General features: G+C 42.1%; 1 protein-coding gene across 4 annotated transcripts in view; it reads left to right on the top strand.

The window, feature by feature from the left end:
• itprid1 (ITPR interacting domain containing 1) overlaps window positions 1-26,014 on the top strand; it is a 147,488-nt gene extending 121,474 nt beyond the window's left edge. For 2 of the 4 annotated variants that reach the window (XM_048529824.2, XM_059646320.1), the window contains 5 exons: window positions 4,452-4,579; window positions 9,330-9,441; window positions 15,455-15,781; window positions 25,237-25,316; window positions 25,757-26,014. In XM_048529824.2, the coding sequence (XP_048385781.1) occupies window positions 4,452-4,579; window positions 9,330-9,441; window positions 15,455-15,781; window positions 25,237-25,316; window position 25,757 (648 nt within the window). In that variant the 3' untranslated portion in view covers window positions 25,758-26,014. The remainder of the gene's footprint in view (window positions 1-4,451; window positions 4,580-9,329; window positions 9,442-15,454; window positions 15,782-25,236; window positions 25,317-25,756) is intronic. The other 2 variants (XM_048529826.2, XM_048529827.2) reach the window with 2 other exon arrangements.
• The last annotated feature ends 1,522 nt before the right edge of the window (window positions 26,015-27,536 follow it).

Genomic DNA, 27,536 nt, shown 5'->3' with positions numbered 1-27,536 from the left:
TATTTGAATTTAAATAGCCTTTATAAATGATATTAAAATGATTTAGATTTTAAACTGCTTTGTAGTATTCAGGATTAGTTAGCACATCGAACAGAAATGGAAGGAGGCATAATATTTGCTCAAAGATTCAAAATTCCAGAATCACTGTCCAAAATATGAGACTGGACCACTTGGAGGAAACAGTTCATGAGATACAGAATTGTTTTAAATTTAAATACCAAGGCACAGTACTGTAATTTACTGTCATATTTGGCAGGGCATTTGTAGGTGGCATTATTAATAACCAGAACATAATGAGTGCAGTCATCATGTCAAGTGGTCTGAGGACATGGGTTCAAATCTCACCAGGGCAAGTAGTAAAACTTGAATTCAGTGAAATCTAATCCTAGAAAATAAAGTGTGAAGCTGGATGAACACAGCAGGCCAAACAGCATCTCAGGAGCACAAATCTAATCCTAACCTAGTGGCAACCACAGAACCACTGTTCATTGTTGTAAAAACCCATCTGTTTCACTGACATCCTTTACAGAAGGAAATCTGCCATCCTTATGTGGTCTGGCCTATGTGTGACTCAATCATGACAGGAATGTGTGTGATTATTAATTCCCCTCTGTAATGTCTGAACAAGGCACTCCATTTTTGTCAAAGTGACAAATCAGAAAGAAAGTAACGAAACCAAACAAGTCACCTGCTCTCCATTTAGGCACAGCAAGCAACAATAGTAAATATGGTCCTGTCAACCCTGTAAAGTTCATCTTTTTAACATCTAGGGGTTTGTGTCAACAGTGACAGAGCGATCACACATACCAGTCAAATAACTGCCTGATAAAAACTGAAAGAACTGCAGGTGCTGTAAATCACAAATAGAAACAAAGTTGCTGGAAAAGCTCAGCAGGTCTGGCAGCATCTATGAAGGAAAAAACAGGACTAACATTTCGGGTCTGGTGACCCTTCCTCAGAACCGTTCTGAGGAAGGGTCACTTATCCCGAAATGTTAACTCTATGTTTTTTCCTTCACAGATGCTGCCAGACCTGTTGAGCTTTTCCAGCAACTTTGTTTTTGTTCCTATATTATACATACTATAAGTTACAGCCTGACATAGTCACACTCGCAGTGATAAACCTACCTTACAGACAACACCCCAGACACCAACATCGACATTCCAGGTTACGTTTTGTCCTGCACGCTGGTAGGAACAGAGGCAGTGGGACAATTGAGACTTTGTTGCCCTGGAAGTTCTCAACATTGCCTCCAGACTTTGTAAAAGTTCATGGCAACTGGTCACGTAAGGACAAAGGAAGTGTCCTGTTGATTACCACTGACTGTTTGCCTGAGCTAATGAATCAGTGTTCCTCCGTGTTGAACACCATTTAGAGGAAGCAGTGAGGGTAGCAAGAGAACAGAATGTACACTCAGTGGGGACCTCAATGTCTATCACCAAGACTGGCTTGTTAATGTTAGGATGGTGAGTGGCTTCAAGGGACCTTGCAGGTAGTGATGTCCCCATGTATCTTCTCCCTTGTCCTTCTAGATGGAAGTGGTTGTGGATCTGGGAGATGTTGTCTAAGTAATTTCTGTGGTGCATCTTGTAGATAGTAATAGCAGTGTGTACTATGCTTCAGTGCTGAAGTGAGTGAGTGCTGGTGGATGTGGTGCCAGTCAAGCCGGCTGCTTTGTCCTGGATGGTGTCAAGCTTCTTGAGTGTTGTAGGAGCTGTACCCATCCAGGCAAGTGGGGAGTATTCCATCATATATCTGACTTGTATCTTATAGGTGCAGGACAGACTTTGGAGAGTCAGGAGATGAGTTACTGCAGCATTCCTAGTCTCTGGAGATAGCAAGAACTTCAGATGCTGGAAGTCAGAGTTGATATAGTGTGGAGCTAGAGGAGCACAGCAGGTCAGGTAGCATCATAAGACCAGGGAAGTCAACATTTCTGGAATCCTGATGAAGGGGCCCAACCCAAAACATTGGCTTTCTTGCTCCTCTGATGCTGCCTGATCTGCTGTGTTCCTTCGTTCATAGTTCCTGACCTGCTTTTGTAACTACTGTATTTATGTGGCAAGTCTAGTTGAGTTTTTGGTCAACAATAACCCCCAGTACATTGACAGTGCGTGGTTCAATGGTAATGCCATTGAGTGACAGACAGTGGTGATTAAATTGTTCCTTGTTGGAGAGAATCATTGACTAACATTTGTGTAGTGTGAATGTTACTCGCGCTCGACAGCCCAAGCCTGGATTTTGTCCAGATCTTGTTCTATCCATCTTCGGTCTGCCTCCCTCCCTCTCCCTATTTATTTCAGAATCCTCTCCCCAGCCCCCTCTCTAATGATGGGCCTAGGCCCCAAATGTCAGCTTTTGTGCTCCTAAGATGCTGCTTGGCCTGCTGTGTTCATCCAGTTTCACACTTTGTTATCTCGGATTCTCCAGCATCTGCAGTTCTCATTATCTCTATTTAAACATGGTCTGCTTCTGTATTTGAGGAGTCATGATTGGTGCTGAACATTGGGTAATCTTCAGTGTACATTCCCACTTCCAACCTAATGATGGAAGGAAGGACATTGATGAAGCAGCTGAAAATAGTTGGCCCTTGGTTAACAATGTGATATGAAATTAAAGCAGGGTCTACCCAATGTAATCAAGTTGACACATGGCCTGTGCTTGAGGACATTCCATTTGTGGCCAACCCTGTCCCTAGCGTTATCTTACTAGAGGTGGAGACAGGCTGCTAAATCTTCATTCTGTATGGTATTAAAGAACATGATGGCTGGCATCTTCACTTAGGGATAATTGGAAATCTATTTCAGACAGTCAGCTCTGAGTTTCTGCTGGGTGTCATCCTGGGGAGTTAAACATGATGCCAATGTTGAGATGCTCTTAGAACATTAACCTCCACAGCCTAGGTTGACCTTTGACTTTTTGTTGGGTTAATTGAAGCTCACTGTTGAGATACAACAATCATCCATTCAAGCAACTGCTGTGCTAACACAGTGTGAATGTGCTACACTGTGACTATCATGTTAGGGGAACTTAGCTCATTGTATTCAAAGGAAGATAGCACTCATAATTTGAGCGCATTGCTCCAGGCTGTAGAATGAGTCATGTATCCCTTTGCATGGCATTACACTGCTGTTGCATCCAGTCTAACTGATGTTCCATTGAATCTCCAGCAAGGCTGAATCACCAGTCAATTTAACTTCCTGCTCACCGTAGAAAATAAAGACATTGAAACTCAATGGGTGTTAGATAAATATACAACAAATCTCATCAGCTGTTTGTTATATTGTGATGGCTCCTCATTTCAAACATAAAACTGCTGGCTTTCCCAAAAATGTGAAAGGCTACAGCATAGGATTTATAAGCCCAACCCACAACCTTTTCTTGGAAAGAGGGCTTTGGATTTATGATGGTCACATGATTGGAACAGCCATGCTTTTAAAATTTAAGAGGTGATATTTAAGTCAGTTTAACACTGAGAGATAGCATCCGAAATCTCAGCCATAAAACAATATAACTGGTTGCAAGTCCAATGCACAGCCAAAGTAAAAAAGCTATATAATGACAATTAACATAGCTCTGTAGTACAAAATCCGTCTCTAATTAATTGAATTAAAAAAACTCAAAATCTAGTCGTTCTCTTATCAGAAAACCATGTTTTGTTTCACTTCTGTTTCCAGACATTAAACGATAATTATTGCAGTCAAACTTTCTACAACTTACTGTTTTGCTGAATCTGTACATGGCTAACACCAATTGAATCAGCTTTTGGCACAAAGCATTGTATGATAAGTGCACATTGAGATTTTATTGCAGAGGTCAGCGGGCCTAATCCACAACTCATAAGACGTTAATGGATGGATATTAAACCTACCCATAAATTGGTGTGTTGACCTCAAAATACTAGAATTTTATTCCTGATGTATGGAACTGTGTACTGGCATTGCTGAAGTATGAGACATTCCTTATAACAATGATTGTTGCAAATGAATAGCAGCACAGAAATAGAATACCATGGACTTTTAGAAAAACTTGGTGCCAATTAGAATCAAGTTTGCTGAGACCTGAAAGTGCTTAAAAAGGCAAAATAAAATTTAAAAATCTTTGAGAAGGCTATGAGGAATCTTGTAGCCATAAATGATACAGATTAACTTTGAATTTGGAGATAACACAGGTATAAAGCTGAAGGAAAGCAACATCAGCATCAGAAGAGCAGGAAAACTGACGTTTCAGGTCGAGACCCTTCTTCAGATGCTGCCTGGCCTGCTGTGTTCATCCAGCCCACGCTGCATTATCTCTGACTACAGCGTCGGCAGTTCATACTATCTCCAAACTTTGAATTTATTTGCTGGTTGATCCAGTTACAAAAAAAATCGTTCACCGTTTCAAGGCCATAAACTCTGGTTACAGAAATGTCACAGCTTGTCAGATCATTTCTTCTTTTACATTTTTAGAATGCCATACGGGAAATTGAGACCATGAGGAAATCTCTGCAGGGTTTTCGGAACAAGTTGGTGGAACTAGAACAGGACATCATTGAACAGCAGGCCTCTGTCTACAATATTCTAACTGATGATGAGAGGTTGGTTTAGCTTGATATGAACTTTGGAAAATTAAATGTGTCAATTTGTTAAAGCTTGTATTTTGGGAGCATCAGTAATAGTGCAAAAAATATGATAATGAGGCAAATAAATATCATTAGCAAAAACAGTATTTGCTGGAAAAGCTCAGCAGGTCTGGCAGCATCTGTGGCCCTTCCTCAGAACAAAAGGAAGAACCATTGAAGGTTAATGAGCACTGTTACTCTTAGTTCCAGCAACTTTGAGGACTAACTAAAGATTCATCCAATTATTAAATATGATTAATGTCATTTCATTGTGTGCTTAGGAAGAAGTGAAAGCCTGTTTTGCCATATACGTTCTCACAAAAGAATTGTGACAATTAAAGAACTTCTTTGTTCAAATTATATGATAAACTGGAAAAAAGAAAGAACTGCAGTTGCTGTAAATTAGAGACAGGAACAGAAATTGCTGGGAAAGCTCAGCAGGTCTAGCAGCATCCATGAAGAGAAATCAGAGTTAACTGTTCGATATTTTATCCCTTCCTCAATACCCAATTTTTAGTCTCTGTAACTAATTTGTCATTAATTGAATGAATCTTTAGTTTCTCCTCAAAGTTGCAGAAACTAAGTATAATTGTGCTTATTAACCTTCAGTGGCTTTTCTTTTTGTTCTGAGGAAGGATCACAGGACCCGAAACTTTAACTCTGATTTCTCTTCTCAGATGCTGCCTGACCTGCTGAGCTTTTCCAGCAATTTCTGGTTTTTTTTCTGATAAACTGAAAAATTATGTTCAAGTAGTTCTTAATTGAACTCCTGGGTTATTTTGTTGTTCCTAGAAGTGTACAACAGACAGACTGAATATATTTATTACTATGTGCAAATTCCCAACACGTGCTTTCATCACATCAAGCTCTGAACAAAAGTTATATTGCTACACGAAGAATAATTTTACTTTTAAAGGGCCTTTAACATGACAAAGGTGTTTCATAGCAATGATTATTTTTTAGCAAAATTTAGCACTGACCTACAAAAGGACATTATTATGATAAGTGACCAAAGAAATAGATTTTAAAAAAGGAAAGACTTGCATCTTTATTGTCCTTAAGACGTTGGTTGGATTAATTCACTCATTCTTCTTTGGAAAAATTCCATAGGATCATCAGGACTGTAAAACATTACAGAAATTATTTTCAATTGAAACTTTTATTATTCATTTTTTGTCTGTTCTAACTTTGTTTTTTGAAGAGTTTACCGTATAAGTATAAACAAGAAAAAAAATTGGAGTTTGGTGATACTGAGAGAGCAATAACTTCTGCAAATATTGGATTAAGGTGATGCGATCAAATGTGATGTGATTAAACCTCACATGAGTTGTCACAAGGAAAAACATCATGTGATCAAATGCCACATGATCAAATCTCCAGGAAAATGTAAGCAGAGTTGGTAAATCTTGCTGAGAATGTTACCACACTGCAAGAGCTGAAATGTATCTGCCTATCATTGAGCCATCTGCCTAATTGGCATAAATCCCCCATTTTTTTTGTTAATCCTTCTCAATTTATCACTGCTTATTTTTTGAAGGTGTTAACTCCTTGCTGAAGTACAGCTGCCTAAATATTTTCTAACCAACTTGCCATTCTTCAGTCGTGAGGCATGACTGAAAGTGTGAGCAAGACTAACATACTGCTGAGCCTAGAGCTGTTCCCACTGTGCAGTGTGATCACACATGAACTTGAAACAGCCATCATTGGACAGTGATCAGAAGGATGAATCCTGTTTGTTTTCTTCTGTGAAACCCAAGCTTCTGAAACCCATTATAGAATCCTTACTCTGAACTCGCTAACTGAGAACAGCTAAGTCATCACAGAATGGGGACTACTATTGGATCCATTTTGATCTGTATGGTTAAATCACTCTCTGCATTACCTATGAGCTATCCATTTTTAGATCTCTTCCAATGCTACTTTTCACTCTGACATCTGTCTCCTGGATAAACTTTGTATCAGGAAATATTTTAGTACCAAAAGGAATTCTCTCTCTTCCAACTTACTTGCGCATCAAAACAGATACCACAAAAATAATACCACAACGATACAGTGATAATGGGAACTGCAGACGCTGGAGAATCCAAGATAATGAAATGTGAGGCTGGATGAACACAGCAGGCCCAGCAGCATCTCAGGAGCACAAAAGCTGACGTTTCGGGCCTAGACCCTTCATCAGAGACGGGAATGGGGTGAGGGTTCTGGAATAAATAGGGAGAGAGGGGGAGGCGGACCGAAGATGGAGAGAAAAAAAGATAGGTGGAGAGGAGAGTATAGGTGGGGAGGTAGGGAGGAGATAGGTCAGTCCAGGGAAGACGGACAGGTCAAGGAGGTGGGATGAGGTTAGTAGGTAGGAGATGGAGGTGCGGCTTGAGATGGGAGGAAGGGATGGGTGAGCGGAAGAACAGGTTAGGGAGGCAGCTCAATATCCCTGACTTTCACCATTTAATGCCAACCAAGACTCCTTGATTGGACCAGATTAATAGACTGAGTCAGGGAACTCATATTATATGAGATCCAGCTGGCTTATTACAATCACCATGGCATTTGTCAATTAACCTTTGCAGGACAGAGAACTTTATTGAATCACTGCATTGAAACATATTTGCATTACAGTACAACAGCTAATAGCAAAATTTGAAGGCGTTAAAACATTTAAGACTTACTTATAAGAATGTTGCACACTGTGCTAAAGCTAATAGTAAAATCTGAAGTTATTAAAATGCTTAAAACTTATTTTAAAAAAATGTTTCAGACTCCCTTTCTGCTCATAAATTCTCAAAACCTGACTGATCTTTATGGGTTTCCAAAAGCTATATCAGCAAGTGAAAATAGCTTGGGAAAGGTAATTCAAAAATCCTTCAATCCTCACAGTGGTGATGCCGGTTTCACAAATGTGTCTGGGATTCACACTCATCGTGATCCACATCAAAGTAACAAAAATAACACAGTGCTCCTGAGATGCTGCTTGGCCTGCTGTGTTCATCCAGCCTCACATTTGATTATCTCAGAGAAACTCACACGGTCTGGCAACTTCTTTGGGGAAAGTGAAAACAGAGGCCAGTAACCTTTCTTCAGGACTAGGTAGTGCCTGTCCTCTCAGTTCGTTCATCAATGGAGTAAAGTGTTTCCTGAAAACGCCAGTCAGAGGGAGAGCAGCGGCATGCGACTACTGACTGCTCCTCCAGAACTGATCCTGCCCTTTGTGTTTTGTTTCGCTTTTCGCCTGACTGGAGTTTTGCAGGGACATGGGATGGTGAGCCAAGTGGGGTGGGGGATGTCGGCGACAAGAGCAAGGGACTAGCTCTTAGCCCCCACGATTTCGGGCATCCATGCCTCAGAATGGCACCATTGGAAGTCAGTCCCCTAGCCTACCCCATATCTGACAAACCAGTAACCACAGTATCCCGGGGCTGATTCTTATTGGAAATCTGCCTGTTGGTTTTAGTGGCTTGGGGATCACCGTCACCTAATATAGACGGTGGAACATTTATTGCAATTTTCCGATAGTTTATTAATTTCATTGTGTTTGTAAAGAAGCAACAGTTTAGATTAGATTCCCTACAGTGTGGGAACAGGCCCTTCAGCCCAACAAGTCCACACCGCCCCTTGGAGCATCCCACCCAGACCCATCCCCGTATAACCCACACACCCCTGAACACTATGAGCGATTTAGCATAGCCCGATCTACCTAGCCTGCACATCTTTGAACTGTGGGAGGAAACCGGAGCACCCAGAGAAAACCCACACAGACACGGGGAGAATGTGCATCTCCCCTCCCCCCACTGCATCCCAAAACCAGCCCAGCTCGTCCCAACCTGTTCTTCCTCTCACTTATCCCCTCCTCCCACCTCAAGCCACACCTCCATTTCCTACCTACTAACTTCACCCCACCCCCTTGACCTATCCGTCCTCCCCAGACTGACCTATCCCCTCCCTACCTCCCCACCCATACTCTCTTCTCCTCTAGCCATCTTCAGTCTGCCTCCACCCCCTCCCTGTTTATTTCAGAACCCTCTCCCCATCCCCCTCTCTGAAGAAGGGTCTAGGCCCGAAACGTCAGCTTTTGTGCTCCTGAGATGCTGCTTGGCCTGCTGTGTTCATCCAGCCTCACATTTGATTATCCAAAAATAACACAGGCATTACATTTTAGAGCTTTCTACCAAAATCCCTTTTCTTTTTAAATTTACCTGACCTCTCCTTGCTTCTGTTGGGTGATGAAATTCTGACTTGAAGAGTTTGCCACTTCACCAGTAAGCTTATGTGATGGAGACATGCATATTTGATAACCTATCACATATATGCTCTCACTAACGAGGTAATGAGTTGGCTATTGTACTTGATTAAATCTGACCATTGCAAATTTCAAGTGCAATTTAATAATACTGAAAATTTATGTCTTGCAACAGAAAAACATTGCTTTGTAATCTGCCAAAATCTGTCTGTTAGTAAAACCACAACTGATTCAGAATGCCCACCATTAAAGCAAATTTACCAGGCCAACTATTTGAATTATATTTGATTATGTAGATGCCTCAAAAACATCTGAAATGGCTCAGCTACATGAAATGATCATAAATGAAACTCTGTTGCCTAACGCTACAAAAAGGAAATAACAAACTTGTCAATGTCACCCTATATTAAGGGCTTTTTTTCTCTAAGAAATAAAACTGTTCTCTTTATTACTGGCATTGTGTTTATTTATTTCATGCCGGTGTTCTGACAGAGAGGATATGAAACGACTACAAATACTACGTCGAGCAGTACGTCAAGAAATTACAGAGATGGAGGTACAACTGGAGGACTGGGCTCGGCAACTTGGAGATGGGATGAGAATGGTTTGTTTACTATAAAAGAAACCACATTTCATTCAATTACACAACTTACCAGCTCGGTGTGACACATATTTGGTTACATCTTTGAGAAATTTTGAAAATGAAATGCTTTATAAACAGTCCAATTGTGTGGGGATAGATAATAGAAAATGAGAGTGAATGAGTAGTTAGGTCAACTTCAGTGATATTTTTAAAAAATACATTCTGTTACAATTAAGTAAAAATCATTGAAGGAAATTTCAGTGTTTGAATTAACTATTTTTTGAAATGTTCTGTAGGGATAATACATTTCAGCATTAAATGGGAACTGCAGATATTGAGTAGCCATGGAACAGAAAAAGGAACAATCAAAAATAATTCAACTGAAGGATATAGCAAGAACTGCTGATGCTAGAGTCAGAGGTAACACTGTGTGGAGCTGGAGGAACACAGCAGACCAGGCAGCATCAGTGGAGCAGGAAAGCTGATGGATAAAAAAGCTAAAAAACTGGCTGGGCAACAGGAGACAGAGGGTAGTAGTAGAAGGGAGTTTCTCAAGTTGGAGACCTGTAACCAGTGGTGTTCCACAGGGATCTGTGCTGGGATCACTGTTGTTCGTGATATATGTAAATAATTGGGAGGAAGGTGTAGGTGGTCTGATCAGCAAGTTTGCTGATGACACTAAGATTGGTGGAGTAGCTGATAGCGAAGGGGACTGTCAGAAATCACAGCAGAATATAGATAGACTGGAGAATTGGGCAGATAAATGGCAGATGGAGTTCAATCCAGGCAAATGCGTGGTGCTGCATTTTGGACGATCAAATTCAAGGGCAAACTATACAGTAAATGGAAAAATCCTCGGGAAAATTGATGAACAGAGAGATCAGGGTGTTCAGGTCCATTGTTCCCTGAAGGTGACAATGCAGGTCAATAGAGTGGTCAAGAAGGCATATGGCATGCTTTCCTTCATCGGATGGGGTATTGATTGCAAGAGTTGGCAGGTCACGTTGCAGTTGTATAAGACTTTAGTTCGGCCACATTTGGAGTACTGTGTGCAGTTCTGGTCGCCACATTACCAAAAGGATGTGGATGCTTTGGAGAGGGTGCAGAGGAGGTTCACCAGGATGTTGCCTGGTCTGGAGGGTGCTAGTTATGAAGAGAGGCTGAATAGATCAGGATTATTTTCATTAGAAAGACGGAGATTGAGGGGGGACCTGATTGAGGCCTACAAAATCATGAGGGGTGTAGGCAGGGCAGATAGCAAAAAGCTTTTTCCCAGAGTGGGGGACTCAATTACTAGGGGTCATGAGTTCAAAGTGAGAGGAAGAAAGTTTAAGGGAGATATGCGTGGAAAGTTCTTTATACAGAGGGTGGTGGGTGCCTGGAACGCGGTGTCAGCGGAGGTAGTAAACACAGACACATTAGCGTCTTTTTAGATATATTTGGACAGGTACATGGATGGGCAGGGAGCAAATGGACACAGATCGTTAGAAAGTAGATGACAGGTTAGACAGAGGATCTTGATCGGCGCAGGCTTGGAGGGCCGAAGGGCCTGTTCCTGTGCTGTAGGTTTCTTTGTTTCTTTGTTTGTTTGTTTGTTTCAGGTCAGGACCGTTCTTCAGACTTCAGCTGAAGGAGAGTTGCTTTCAGTGAGTTGTTCAGGCTCAATTTGATTAGAGTCAAAGTGTATTAGGTAAAATATTAAATGAGAAATTGTCGGCTCTGAAGAAACGATATTTCAATCATCTCTGAGACAAATTCTTATGAATGGCAGAGGGGAAGGATGGCATTCATAGCTGAATCTCACTGGATGACAGATGATAAAGATTAAAATGAAGCAGGAATAGGATGATAAATGTCTGGTTCATAAAACAGTTCAGAAATGAACTAAAGCAGTGAATGGAAAACTGAAATGACAGACAAAAAGAGCATAAAATTGTATTAAAGTTTTGCATAAAACATGAGCATTTTAAAAACATAATTAAATGATAGTTAAATGAAGAGTGATCTGATCATGAAACAAATACAAGATTTTCCTGTGGAGGCAGAGCACACGAAGTTTCAAGTCAGAGATAATAGGAACTGCAGATGCTGGAGAATCCGAGATAACAAAGTGTGGAGCTGGATGAACATGAAGGGTCGAGGCCCGAAACATCAGCTTTTGTGCTCCTGAGATGCTGCTTGGCCTGCTGTGTTCATCCAGCTCCACACTTTGTTATCACGAAGTTTCAAATGATGACTTTGCATCTGTCTTCAGCAGTGAAGAGGTGCTGCCAATATTACACTCTTGGAAGATCTACCAGAGGAATTAGGTGGGACAAAAATACATAGTGATATTAGAAAGCTTGGCTATGCTCATTGTAGGGAAGTCACTCAGTATGAATGATACATCCTAGGGTGGTAAAGGGGAAGTATGGGTAGAGATTACAAAATTCACATTCATTCGATTTCTCTTGATCTGGGAATGGCAGCAAAGCACATGTTTTTAAGCAAGCTGTTTGGGTATGTTATGACACACCTCTGAAGTAGACGAGACTTGAACCTAAGCGTTCGGGCTCAGATGCAGGGACATCAGCGCTATGCTGTAATAGCCCTAAGATATTTTTAGCCAAGCTGCTCTGACATGTTATGACACATACGTGACACACACTGTGCCCCTTGTTTTAGATTTCCTACATTGCTTCTCTCTGCTTTCTGTCTCTGAGCCAATTGTGTATTAAAATTATCATTGTTCTGTCAATTCCACAGGTTAGCAAGTCCTTTATGATATTTTCATCGAGTACTTTTTGAAGCCCCAAGTCAAAATGATTTATCTCTAAAATTTCATGTTTATTGACATTTATTCACCTATGTTTCTCCAAAGAGACAATCAACTTGCCTTGGGCCAATATGAGTAACAAAAACCAAATGGCATCCTTCTATGTTGTGGCATTCCATGATGATTGGCTCTAACGTCATTCGTCACCAATGACGTTAGGCTAATTGGCCAATAGGTGCCAGTTTGATCTCTCTCTGTCACCTTATTTTGATCAATACATAAGATTTACAAACTCCTGGCACTCTGCTACTGTAAGGGCTCGTGTAGTGAAGTAGTAATCTCCCTCCCCACCTCTGGATCAGCTGGGCAGGTTTGAGTCCCATAGTGGTGTGTCTGGAGGTATCACATTAGGATCACTGTTCATCTTGATACAATATCCTGGACTTGGCCATACAAGGTGCAGTTTCAAAGCTTGCAAATGCCAAATCCCAAATTTGTGGGGTGTGACAGAGAGTAGTGTTGGGTTTCAATCATGGACAATCTGTATTATTGCGTTGGATAGGTAATGCAGAAAAATTTCTCCTGTTGTGGATATTTAGAAATCAAGGAACACAGTATCAGAATCAGGCATCTCTTATTTAAGACAGAAATTATTAGAAATATTCTGCTCTGATGGTCATTATTGTTAGAATTTTATAGCCCAGACAGCAGTGGAGTCTGGATCATTGAAAAAAAGTCATGGTGTAAGAGGTAAGTTTTGAAGAAATTGCATGTGATGGAGAACGCACAGGAAATTGAGTTAAGACCATGATCAGTTCAGCCATGATCTTACCGAATGGTGGAGCAGGACCAAGGGAGCAAATTTCCTAAACCTGCCCCTGTTTCTTATGGTATGCACAAAATGAAATCATGAAATCATGCCAGCAAAAAGACAGAGAAGTTCACAAATTTCTTTGCTTCAGAATTTGCCAAGGAAACAGATCAGTTAAACTAGACATCAAAGAATGAAGTCAGAAATAACGTGAGGCTGGATGAACACAGCAGGCCCAGCAGCATCTCAGGAGCACAAAAGCCGACGTTTCGGGCCTAGACCCTTCATCAGAGAGGGGGATGGGGTGAGGGTTCTGGAATAAATAGGGAGAGAGGGGGAGGCGGACTGAAGATGGAGAGAAAAGAAGATAGGTGGAGAGAGTATAGGTGGGGAGGTAGGGAGGGGATAGGTCAGTCCGCCTCCCCCTCTCTCCCTATTCATTCCAGAACCCTCACCCCATCCCCCTCTCTGATGAATGATCTAGGCCCGAAACGTCAGCTTTTGTGCTCCTGAGATGCTGCTTGGCCTGCTGTGTTCATCCAGCCTCACATTTTATTATCTTGGATTCTCCAGCATCTGCAGTTCCCATTATCACTCAGAAATAATGTAATTATGTTTGAAATCAAGCCAGCATACATCCGAACAAGCCAATTCGTCTCAAGTTCAGAGTCAGAGACAAATAGCAAAATGGATTGTTGGTTGACTTCAAGACAGACAGGAGTGCATTGAGTAATGGGTAATAATTCAGAGTCAGTGTAGGGTTTCACAAGGAGCAGTGCTGGGAATAAAATCAGAGAGGCCACCTGGCATTTATATACACCCTGGAAATTATAGAGACACATCCCGCTTTGCAAACCCTGCAGAAACCTCCTTATTCAAATCTGGGGCTTCAACCAAAATTGGGAGAGTTGCCTCACAGATTCGTCAAGCCACAGTCTTATATTGGCAAACAGGACCATAGAACATAAACAAAATCAGAAATCATGTTCAAAATCATATTCAAGTCATATCCTACAGCCAAAGATCCAGACACCAAAATTGCCCCCCTGTGCATGTCCAATCCCACCGGCCGGACAGATTCACCAAATGTGGCACGACAGTATATGGCCAGGTAAGATAGATTCAGAACAGATCCAAACTGGGCATTTATGAGTCACCATGAGCCATCAGCAGCAGGACAATCTGCATGCAACCACAATGTGGAACAATGGTCTGGCATATATACTTCACTCTGCCATTACTATCACACCAGGAATTAGAGCAGGTTTTAATTCCCCTAAGTTACCCTGGCCAGCAATTATGGTAAGGGACTTGGAACGTCCAAAGTTTCAGAGTCAAGTTAATATTTGTGGAGAGTTCCCAAGCAATTCCTGTGGTGCCAGCTTCATTAGGCTATCTGCACAATTCCGACATGCACCATCCAGTATGTGTACCGGCTAACTGGGGAATGGAAGATCTCGCTGGTGTCTGGAATATAATACCTATTGTATTCTCAGTTGCTGTGCCTCCTTTCCTTCAATTCCCATTCACCTTCAAATGACAAGGCTCAAACCACCCCTCTCCACCAAAACAAGAACAGTGCTCAGCCTTTCCCAAACTATATACCCTTTCACCAGTCCCTTCCATATCGTCCATTTAATAAAACTCAGTTTGCCATCATTATCCCCCACACTTGCCTCCCCATCCATTCAATCCACCATGCTCACCCCATCCTGGCTCATCATCTGGAATGCCTGGCTCCAATCCATCTACTCTCTGGTGAACTGGTATTGTTGGAAGGCATGCAACATTTTGAGTCCAGCATTAGTTTATCTAAAGAATTAGAAGTTTGTTGGAGGAGCACTCTGTAATAGGTATAAGTTGGTCATTGTTTCGTTTCTCCTTTTTCAGTATTTCCACATTAATGGTGAGCGTAAAACTTAACTTTTGGTATGTCCAAGATAATAAATTGTGAAGCTGGATGAAGACAGCAGGCCAAGCAGCATCTCAGGAGCACAAAAGCTGACGTTTCAGGCCGAGACCCGTCATCAGAGACGGGGATGGGGAGAGGGTTCTGGAATAAATAGGGAGAGAGGGGGAGGCGGACCGAAGTTGCAGTGGGAGAGAGATTCCCTGAGGTTGGTCTGGAGGGTAACTTCTTCAGGTTAGGCATCCCTGGAAGGGGCTTCGCAGTGAGGTTAAAGTTGTATCAGTGATAATGGGAACTGCAGATGCTGGAGAATTCCAAGATAATAAAGTGTGAGGCTGGATGAAGACAGCAGGCCCAGCAGCATCTCAGGAGCACAAAAGCTGATGTTTGTTTTTCCTATATCTCTAACTGTACTCCTTTTAAATCTGCAAATGTTGAGTGATCTTATATCATGTCTATTCAAATCATACCTCTAAATGTGATCATTTATAGAAAAATTAGAAAATACAAACAGAAGTTTTCAGGTAAAGTTGTGCTAACATTCTGGTCTAACCTACAGCAGTTGCAGAGGCTGGTGGAGGAACAGTTTTCCTACTGCTCATGCGCAGAGGTGCTGAGGCAAACAGGGAGTGCAACATCAGAGACTTGGCCCTTGCTCTCATCCCGCTGTACAATACCAACACCAGCATCAGCAATCGGTTCACAGGAGCCTGACTGCAACGCAGGAAGAATTCTCCCAGTGCCTTTGGATTCAGCACTTAGCCCAACTGATTCAGTATCAACTAAAACAGAATTCAACTTCAGAATTAACAAAGATGCAGAGTTACAAGCGGAAAAACAAACCCATCAGTCAGAAATGATGGACTTTAGAAGGATTCTGAAAAGTGTAAGGAACCACAACATTTTTAATTAATTTATACTTTGCAAACCAAAATGCGGCAAGAATGATGATTACTAATTCAATTAAAGCCTAAGTACATAGTACAACATTTCTAATCCCAACAGCGCAATGTAAAAGTTGCACATTTCTCCTTTTTTCTCTGAGAAAGGTTTACTTATCAGCTGTCAGTGAGCATTCATACCATTTTACAAACGATTCCAGCTTTGAACATCTATTCCTCTTGGGTAAAGTAATTCTTTGCTCTTGTGGGGCAATTGTACATTATAAATGTAGAAGAGAGAAACTTATTTTTATTGCAGTCCGTTGATAACTATTTATTTTATTAATTTTCACTTGGCGTTCTGGGCCTGGATTTCTCTCTGCAGTACTACCCAAAATTGGAAAATTAAATAAGGAGGCTTGTTGTCACTTCCCAATCTGAAATTCATTTTTCTATTCCCACCCTCTCTGCAACCCAGCAAGGAAGCTCATTCCTTAAGCATTTTACTCTATGGGAGTGGGATTGTTCAAGTGGGGTGGGTCTACAATCCATCCTTTTATCCTGTCTTTCACTCTTTTACTGCAACCACATACCAGATTGCATCAGGAGGTAAGTGTGCTCAGGACCACAGCAGATTAAGCATAATTTGTTCATTTGAGGGCAGGCAGAAACTTCCTTAAAGAGAGCTCTTTGATCCAAGTGACTGGATCGGGATCTCATGATGGATAAAAATCTGGAGGGAGGTGTGATGTCCAGGCTGGTATGACAGGAGTGGTAACTCACCAGTGCTTATCAAACCCATGTTGGGAAAGATGGAGATGGAGTTAGGAAATTGGAGTCTTCTGGCTGAATTCTTGTGGGCCACCATTTTGGAAATTTAGTGATTAGTGACGAGGCATCAATGAAAATTGCAGTTTTTTAAATACTTCACTTAATTTTGAAATCCCCCCGAATCAGCCTCTCCTTTACCCTGAGATTGCCAGTGAAGTAGACAGGTTTCTGAATCCTGTATGAAATACACCGCATCAGTTTGTTCATGTACTTTGGAAAATGCCTTTTGTGGAATCAGGAAACCTTTGACAAGCAAGTTTGAAGGGGTTGCCAACTTCAAGAATCATGATTAGATGCTGTATGATAATGCAATTACATCTTTAATAGAGATAACAAGGTGTAGAGCTGGATGAACACAACAGGCCAAGCAGCATCAGAGGAGCAGGAAAGCTGACATTTCAGGCCTAGATAATAAAAGGTGCTCCTGAGATGCTGCTGGACCTGCTGTGTTCATCCAGCCTCACATTTTATTATCTTGGATTCTCCAGCATCTGCAGTTCCCATTATCACTGATACAATTTCAGGCCTAGACCCTCCTTCAGAAAATACATCTTTAATAGAATGATTTATCATAAGCTTCTGTCCTTAAAATATAATTAGATCATTAGGTGGACCAGAATTGTGTAAATGTTCAGATGTTATAGAGATCTTTCTTTAGTGGATTAAAAGGTCATTATTCATTCAACTGCATTGAGAATCTAATATGTCATCAGAACCCAGTGCTTTTATTTTTACATGATTAAAAGTCCATCTGCTGAACCCTTTTAATAAAAAATAACTGAACAAGGCCCTCCGCTTCTTCCTGTCCCGCAGGCCCGACCAGTACCCCTCCACCGACACTCTCATCCACCTGGCTGAACTCGTCCTCACCCTCAACAACTTCTCTTTTGTCTCCTCCCACTTCCTACAGACTAAGGGGGTGGCCATGGGCGCCCGCATGGGCCCCAGCTATGCCTGCCTCTTTGTAGGTTACGTGGAACAGTCCCTCTTCCACACCTACACAGGCCCCAAACCCCACCTCTTCCTCCGGTACATTGATGACTGTATCGGCGCCGCTTCTTGCTCCCCAGAGGAGCTCGAACAGTTCATCCACTTCACCAACACCTTCCACCCCAACTTTCAGTTCACCTGGGCCATCTCCAGCACATCCCTCACCTTCCTGGATCTCTCAGTCTCCATCTCAGGCAACCAGCTAGTAACTGATGTCCATTTCAAGCCCACCGACTCCCACAGCTATCTAGAATACACCTCCTCCCACCCACCCTCCTGCAAAAATTCCATCCCCTATTCCCAATTCCTCCGCCTCCGCCGCATCTGCTCCCACGTTAAGACATTCCACTCCCGCACATCCCAGATGTCCAAGTTCTTTAAGGACCGCAACTTTCCCCCCACAGTGATCGAGAACACCCTTGACCGCGTCTCCCGTATTTCCCGCTACACATCCCTCACACCCCGCCCCCGCCACAACCGCCCAAAGAGGATCCCCCTCGTTCTCACACACCACCCTACCAACCTCCGGATACAACGCATCATCCTCCGACACTTTCGCCATTTACAATCCGACCCCACCACCCAAGACATTTTTCCATCCCCACCCCTGTCTGCTTTCCAGAGAGACCACTCTCTCCGTGACTCCCTTGTTCGCTCCACACTGCCCTCTAACCCCACCACACCCGGCACCTTCCCCTGCAATCGCAGGAAGTGCTACACTTGCCCTCACACTTCCTCCCTCACCCCTATCCCAGGCCCCAAGATGACATTCCACATTAAGCAGAGGTTCACCTGCACATCTGCCAATGTGGGATACTGCATCCACTGTACCCGGTGAGGCTTCCTCTACATTGGGGAAACCAAGCGGAGGCTTGGAGACCGCTTTGCAGAACACCCCCGCTCAGTTCGCAACAAACAACTGCACCTCCCAGTCGCAAACCATTTCCACTCCCCCTCCCATTCTCTAGATGACATGTCCATCATGGGCCTCCTGCAGTGCCACAATGATGCCACCCAAAGGTTGCAGGAACAGCAACTCATATTCCGCCTGGGAACCCTGCAGCCATATGGTATCAATGTGGACTTCACCAGTTTCAAATCTCCCCTTCCCCTACTGCATCCCTAAACCAGCCCAGTTCGTCCCCTCCCCCCACTGCACCACACAACCAGCCCAGTTCTTCCCCCCCACCCACTGCATCCCAAAACCAGTCCAACCTGTCTCTGCCTCCCTAACCGGTTCTTCCTCTCACCCATCCCTTCCTCCCACCCCAAGCTGCACCCCCATCTACCTAATAACCTCATCCCACCTCCTTGACCTGTCCGTCTTCCCTGGACTGACCTATCCCCTCCCTACCTCCCCACCTATAGTCTCTCCACCTATCTTCTTTTCTCTCCATCTTCAGTCCGCCTCCCCCTCTCTCCCTATTTATTCCAGTTCCCTCTCCCCATCCCCCTCTCTGATGAAGGGTCCAGGGCCGAAACGTCAGCTTTTGTGCTCCTGAGATACTGCTGGGCCTGCTGTGTTCATCCAGCCTCACATTTTATCTTGGAATTCTCCAGCATCTGCAGTTTCCATTATCTCTGAACAAGAGGATATCTGTCCGATCAGTTAACTTCCAGGACTCCTTTGTATTGAATACAATAAGTTTTTTTTATACTGCTCTGTGGAATGGAGTCTTGTTGTGAATGCTTGGCTGAGCTCTAAACTGGCCTAATTGATTCAGCTTAACAGCAGCGATTAATGCCGCTGTTTGACAATTTTAAGAGGATGTGATAGGATTAAAGAATTTTTTAAAGGAACTTTTGAATGGCAATTAGAGCAGTATGTTTCTCAACTGGGATTTTGACTTTTATATGTTTGATAATTTTATGCGGTCATTTGAGGAGCATACGTTTTAAGTGGAGAAAGAGCTGATAATTAAAATGTTCATGAGATTGGCAAAATAAACAGAGCTCCCAGTGATATTACATGGTCATGAGTTCTGTCTGTTGTAGACATTGTACATGAGTTTGAAGGGGAATAGAGGTATTGAAAGGGCATGGGAGGTGGGTGAATGGATCACTATGTGAGGGGTGAAAGCTAGTGGATATTATTGTCATGAATACACATGGCCTGCTGATCTCAATACCTGGCCACATCTGTTCCCAGCTTGGACCTGTTTCAGGAAGCAGTGGCTGCAATTCCAGGCCTTCCTACAGGAGATGGGAACATGGCATCTTGAAATGGTTCAACGTATAATTCCCAAATCTAACACAAACCCAGCCATTTGAGCCATAAGGTATTCTTCTGCCAAGAAGATATATCCAGTCAAAGCCCACTTTTCAGGTCTTGCTCTGTAGCCCTGTAGGACATGGCACGTCAATTTTTTTTTTCTTTATTCATTCATTCATTCGTGGGATGAGGGTGTCACTGGCTAGGCAGCATTTATTGCCCCCCCCCCCCCAGAAATTGAGAGTCAACCACATTGCTGTGGATCTGTGTTACGTGTAAGGATGGTCGTCTTTAGATCCTTAATTCCAGATATTTTATTGAATTCAAATTCCACCGTCTGCCTCGGTGGGATTGGAACCCGGGTCACCGGAATGTTATCTGGGTCTCTGGATTAACAGTCCAGCGATAATACAACTAGACCATCACCCTCTCTGCCGTACACATAGTAAAGTACTTTTTTAAAAATATGGTGATATTTTCTATTGCTGCTAACTGGGCAGTGAATTCCAAGCCCCATTGCGCTCTGGGTGTGAAACTTTGTCATTAGCTCCCTTCTAATTCTTCTGTCAATCACACTAAATCTGTGCCCCTTCATTATTGACTTCTCTGCAAAGAGAACTTTTTTTTGATCTAATGTACGTCAGCTCTCGTAATTTTATAAATGTCAATTAAATTTCCCCTCAGCCTCCCCTTTACCCTTCAAAAATCCCAGCCCATGCAATCTTTCCTCTTGACTGAAGTTCTATATTCCTGGCAACATCCTTATCAAACTGTTGTGTTCTCTCTCCAGTATGATCACATTCTTCATGTATTGTGGTGAGCAGAATGGCATGTAGAATGTCAGCTGTGGCTTTGCTCATGCTATGCAATTCTGGTATAACCCCTTATTTTCAATGCTTCAGCTAAAAAACAATATACCCCATCCACATTTTGACCATATTATCTGAACTTCCGGCCACCTTCAGTGATCTATAGACCTGCCCTCCAAGGTTCCTCTATTCCTCTACATTTCTCAGCTTCATGCCATTCAATATCCTACCATTTATTGTGTAGTCCTTGTCTTGTTTGCCTTCTAAAATGCATTTCCTCATACTTCTGCAGATCAACTTCCATTTGTCACTTTCCTGCCCACCTGACCTTTCATTGATATTCTCCTGCAGCGCCCAGCTCTCCTCCTCACTAAAACCCACTGACACTGTATGAAATATCAAAAGCCTTCTTGGAATCCATGCATACTTCTAGTTTCATTGTCCCTCCTCCCCACCATAATGCTCAATCAATGTTTGTATTGATTAGTGTTTGCCTAATCCGTGCCTTTCTAACTGACAGTTTACACGTTGGCTGTGATATGTTGACTGGCCTATAATTATTTGGTTTGTGATAATGGGAACTGCAGATGTTGGAGAATCCAAGATAACAAAGTGTGGAGCTGGGTGAACACAGCAGGCCAAGCAGCATCTCAGGAGCACAAAAACTGACGTTTCGGGCCTAGACCCTTCATCAGAGAGCTCTCTGATGAAGGGTCTAGACCCGAAACGTCAGCTTTTGTGCTCCTGAGATGCTGCTTGGCCTGCTGTGTTCATCCAGCTCCACACTTTGTTATCTATAATTATTTGGTTAACGTTTTGAGTCTAGTGACTCTCCTTTCACAGATTTTTCCAGACCAGCCAAGTTTCTCCAGCAATTTCTGCTTTTGTTTCAGATCTCCAGCATCTGCAGTTCTTAATTCTATTTGCAGTAATCATTTGGTGTCTCCTTTCTAACCCTTTGTAAACAATGGAGCCATGCCAGCAGTCCTCCAGTACCATGCCTGTGCAAACCAATATAGAAATTAAGAGCAGGAGTAGGCCACTGGCACCCTTTTGGGCTGTTATACCATTTGATGAGAAGACCTTGTATCTGCTAGTGCCCTCAAATGCACTTTCCTATCTACCTCCCCTCCTGCCACTCCCCCCTTCACTACCCTTTGACACATTGCCAATCAAGACTCTGTTCAGCCTTAAAAACGTTCAATGAGCCAGCTTTGACTGCTCACTTGAGTAGAAGATTCCACAGATGAATGATCCTCTAAGAGAAAACATCTCTCTGCAGCTCTGTCTTAAATGGAAAACCATTATAGCGGAGCCTTCCAGGTCCCACTTTAAGCTGGAAACGGGGCATGAGGCCTGGGTTGCTTTCATGACAAATGCCTGATGCCATCATACCTCCTGACCCCCAAGTAAATCTGGGATAAGAGGCCTATAAGCAACTTTCCTGCCCTGTCCCCACTTAAGACTCTTAAAGATTCACTGAATGACTGTTAAAGGGCTTACCCATACCTTTGCTGCAATACTCTCAGTTCAAATAACAGATAACCCATCAGACAGGTAGATCAGTGTGGGCAAGCTGTAAATTTGAGGAGAGGGCATTCATCGATCAGCACTTTTTTTTGCATGACTGAGGAACTGGACATGGGACTGGGGGTTACTGGCCACTGGCATCCACCCCTCTGCCCCTGCTTCCGACCCTGATAGATGCCCTCTCTCCATGACCCTGGACATGTGGTCCTCAGTTGAGCAAGGCCTGTGGGTGTCCACTTGAGTGCCTGATGGATACAAAACTCAGCAGGCCTTCCTTCCAAGAGTCAGATTGGGGGTCTCTCTGCTTTCATAGGCAGCACATGAGACACACGTCTAACAAAGGGTCTAATAAGGGCCAAATGTGGGTAAATTGATTGTGGGGAGGCAATGGGCTAGTGGTATTATCGCTAGACTATTAATCCAGAGACACAGGTAATGTTTGGGGGCCTGGGTTTGAATCCCACTGTGGCAGATGGTGGAATTTGAATCCAATAATAATCTGGAATTAAGAATCGAATGATGATCATGAATCCATTGTTGATTGTCAGGAAAAACCCATTTGGATCACTAATGTCCTTTTAGGGAAAGAACTCTGCTATCTTCTCCTGGTCTGGCCTACATATGACTCTAGACCCACAGCAATGTGGTTGACTCTTAACTGCCCTCTGGGCAATTAGGGATGTGTAGTAAATGCCTATATCCCATGAACAAATAAAATAAAATGGGACTAGATTAATTTCATCTCGCTGGTCAGCATGGATGATTTGGACCGGAGGATCTGTTTCTGTGCTTTACAGCTCTATAAATCTATGAGTGACCCCTTATGGCCAATATTTATCCCTTTTCAACATCACAAAAACAGATTAAGAGATAACAAGGAGCTGGATGAACACAGCAGGGCAAGCAGCATTTTAGAAGCAGGAAAGCTGACATTTTGGGCCTAGACTCTTCATCAGAAAAGACAAATTACCTGTCTGACATCACATTGCTGTTTGCAGAATCTTGCTATGTGCACATTGGCTGCCATTTTTATTTGTTTAGGGAATGTGGTATTGTTGGCTGTGCAGCTATTTACTGTCCATTCCAAACTGCCTCTGCGAAGGTGGTGGCGAGTCGCCTTTTTGGATCGCTGCAGTTTGTATGTGTGGGTACTCTATGAGCAAGGGAGTTGCAAAATGTTAACCCAACAACCATAAAGGAACAGGGATGTATTTCCCATTCAGGATGTTGTGTGACTCAGAAGGGAACTTGCAAATAATGGTGTTGTCACACAGCTACTGCCCCTGACCTTCCAGAGGATAGAGGCTGTGGGTTTGGGAAGTGTTTTTACAGGAAATTAGCGAGTACTATTAGGGGATGAATTCTTATGTTTCTTACTTTATAACAGTGACTTCAAACAAATGTGACTAGTTGTAAAGTCCTTTAGAAAGTCCAGTCTTTGTGAAAGGTTTTATATAAATGCAGGTATTTGTTCTCAAACCCTTCCTCTCATTGAATATGTTTCATTACTCCAATGAAAGCAAAATACTGTGGATGCTGGAAGTCTGAAGCAAAACAGTAAATGCTGGAGAAAATCAGAACGTCTGGCAGCATCTGTGAAGAGAGAAACTGACTTAACATTTTGAGCCTGGTATGTGTCTACAAACCTAAAAGGAAAATTGGGTGGGTGGTGTGGTATTGTGAATTGAAGGAGCAATAGAATGGATGGCATCTTAATTGCCTTGAGAACTTTAACTCTGTTCCTTTCTCCTCAAAAGTTGCTTGACCTGCTGAGTTTCTCCAGCATTTTCTGATTTTATTTTCCATTACTCCGACACTGACTGAGCTTCATTTGGTGTTTCCAGTCCGTTTCTGTTGAATCACTCAACAATAAATTGTAACACAGGACAGTATGATCCTGGGAAAATGTAACATACGGTAAGACAGTATTGTGTAATACAGGAAAAGATTATTCATAGTAATGCAAGATATATAATGATGGGGTAACAAAAGAAATAACATCATATACAGTTAGCCATATGATATGATGCAATGCATTAACAAATGGTGACAATACAGGACAACACAATCTTGTGTGACACCAAACAATACAATTTGCAACAATGTAGGGCACTGCAAATTATTAAGTATTTTTGACATAATAAAGTGTCCCAAGGTGTCCTACAGCAATATTACAAAACTAAATTTAACACAGCACCACAGAAGGAGATGTCAGTTTGAATAGCCTGATCCAAGATAGAAATGCATTATAGTGTATTAAAGGTGGAAAAGGAGGTAGAGAGGCAGAGAGATGTACGGAGAGAATTTCAGAGCTTAGCGTTTAAGCAGTTAAATACACGGCCATCAATTCCTGGAGCGACTGAACTCTGTATGCTCACCTGGGCAAATTTAAACAACACAAAAAAGCTTGGGGGATACTTAGACTGGAAGAGATTTATAGTAAGGTGTGGTGTGGAGAGGAGACTGCAAATCCATGGAAGAATTTAAAAACCAGGGTAAAACAATTTTAAAATTCAGATGCTGTTTGACTGAGAGTTAGTTTGTACTTCAGTGACCAAAGGAGTGATGACTGATCAGGATTTCATGCGAAGTGCAGCATGGGAAGTAGAGCTGTAGATGGCCTCAAGTTTAAAGAAAGTAGGATAGGCTGGTCAGAAGTGTGTCCAACTAATCAAGGCTATTGGCAACAAAGACAAGAATGAAGGTTTCATCAGGAGATGAGCTGAGACCAGAAAATCGCCTGACAGGCGTTGATCCTTGGGTTAAATATGATAACAGGGCTGTGCAGGGTCTGATTTAGCTCTATACAGTTGCCAAAGAGAGAGATGGAGTTCGTAGTTACTTTTCCTGCAAGGAAAGATGGCTTCAGACTTGCCAATAATTAATTGGAGGAAATGCAATGCCTTATAAAAAATGGCAAAATATTTGTAACTATTCAGTGGTTTGGAGACAATAAAGGAAGCCAGGGTCTATAGGTGTGAGGTTGGAAAAGCACAGCAGGTCACACAGTATCAGAGGAGCAGGTAAGTCAGTGTTTCAGGCCAAAATCAGTTGTAACTATTCAATTGTAATAAAATCTCTATTCCAGATTAAACAATCATTTAAACACCTCCGATCGCCAAGACCTGAACCAACTAAAAGTAATAAACACTCAAGAACCTCCACATGGTATGTTGCAATTTATTCCTGGAACTACAAACAAGTATTAAGTGGTAGCAACATCTTTAAATAGATTAATAGCTAGAAGGAAAACTTGTCCTGTCTTATTAGTTCCTTATGGAATGGTGCAAAAAAGGAAGTTGTCAGAAAAATAATCAATGAAAGCATCCCTGGAAACTGTTAGATGAAGAGCTTTCCATCTATTTCACCTAATCTACAGATACCAATTTAAGATTTTGTTTATTCTTGTTAGCGTTACATTTTATTTGACTTTTAATAAGTGTGTTACCACAGTGAATGGCGATAGTCATTGGCTTCCACTTGTACCACAACAAAAATAATAAATGCTTTAATTTTCTAGCCTGATGTTGGAAATTCATACCTGCTTATTGCATTTTATTTAAAATTCTAAAATAAATCTAAAATATTAATGTCTTCCTTCATTGCAGATTCATGCACAAAGCCAGACAGCTTCTGCTATGTGAACAAATTCATTATCACGAGAAATCTGCAGAAGATCTCACACGGGACAAAAATAGTCTGATTACTGTGCCATGCTTCCTGGGTTGACTGCATTTCTCCTTATATTGTAAACTTCTGTGAACTCTCTATTATCTTGGTTTAAATATTGCCAACTGTTATTCACATTATCATGCTGACCATTAATAACTACTATTCAGCAAAATTGTATGAAATGATTAAACCAACAATAAATGCAAACTTTAATGCTCTATCATGACAGGCCCCACACTGTACTGGTCTTATGTTTACCAGCTTTACACACTCTGCAAAAAAAAAAGTGACTTTTGAAATAGATCAAAATGTTTCAACGATTTACATTAGGTACTTTGATCTCCCTTGTGTTATTTAAAACTTAACGCAGTCAGTAACAGAGCAGAGTGAAAGGTGCAGGGATAAGACGTTTCATTGGGATTTAGCCCTCATTTAAAACTTCTAAGTTTATATTTCTGTTAATGACTCATATGTCCAGTTTCAATATAAACTTTGTATGAAAACCTATCACTTATGATTACATTCTGTCCTCAGTGATAATGATATAGTGGTTTAACTTGAAGGCGAATGTACTTGCAGGGTAACAGTGTTACGGAGGACTTGCTGGTATCTGTCCTGAAGCCAAACCTTTATCCAAATTGAGATTGCTCCCCCCCACCATTCCATCATCTTTAAGTTTGTTATTCCTGCTTCTAACGTGATTCTTTTTCAAAGTTTTTCTAAAATCCACACAGACAATATCCATTGTATTTTCTTCTTCAACTCTTTCTCTGCCAATATATTTAACTACATTAGTCAAATATGGTCTGGTTTACATTTCAGTGCTGTCTCACCTTTATTAACTCAGTCCCCTGCGAGTCCCTGATAATTCATTCTTTGATTTTTGTTTGTAAAACCTTATCTAGTGTTAATATTAAAATTAAACTGTCTGGCATGCAGTTGCTAGAAATGTGCAGATGACACTCTCCAATCCTCTGGCACCTCCGTGTTTCTAAGAAAGTTTACAAAAATATAGCAAGACAGGATATTACCTCCACTCCGCTTTCTCTCCACAAACTATCTGGAACAGTCAAACGTATCCTTCCTAAACATACCAACCTTTCTGACATTCTGTCCCTTAATTTTCAGTCCATCCATGACCTCTCCCATCTCCATGTCCACTTCTGTTTGTCAGGGTGCGTCTTCTTCTTTACTTAAAACCAGGGCAAATTACTCTAACTTTGCCATGTGCCTTTAAACATATACCGCCCTGTTTAACCGAAAAATGCCCCATTCTGCTTCTTACTATCTTCTTACATCTTAGATGCAAATTCATTGCTGATTGTTGGAAATAGCCCGTCTGGTTCACTAACATCCTACAGTGGAGTAAATCTGCCACCCTCACCCAGTCTGGCCTACCTTTGACTCCAGACCCACAGCAATGTGGTTGACTCTCAATTACTCTCTGAAACGTCCGAGCAAGCCATTCTGTTGTACTGATTGTTACAAAACCTCAAAGAAATGAAACTGGATGGATCACCTCGCATCGACTGAGGCATCAGAAAAGACAATGGCACAAACAGCTCTATTGACCCTGCAAAGCCCTCCTCACTAATATCTGGGGGCTAGCGCCAAAATTGAGAAAGCGGTCTCACAGACTAGACAAGCAACAGCCTGACATCACAGAATCATACCTCACAGACATTGTCCCAGACACCACCATCACCATCCCTGGAT

Source organism: Stegostoma tigrinum, chromosome 5 (assembly GCF_030684315.1).
Source record: "Stegostoma tigrinum isolate sSteTig4 chromosome 5, sSteTig4.hap1, whole genome shotgun sequence".
Lineage (NCBI taxonomy): Eukaryota > Metazoa > Chordata > Chondrichthyes > Orectolobiformes > Stegostomatidae > Stegostoma > Stegostoma tigrinum.
Note: the sequence above shows the minus strand (reverse complement) of the source record. Positions and strands in the feature narration are given on the sequence as shown.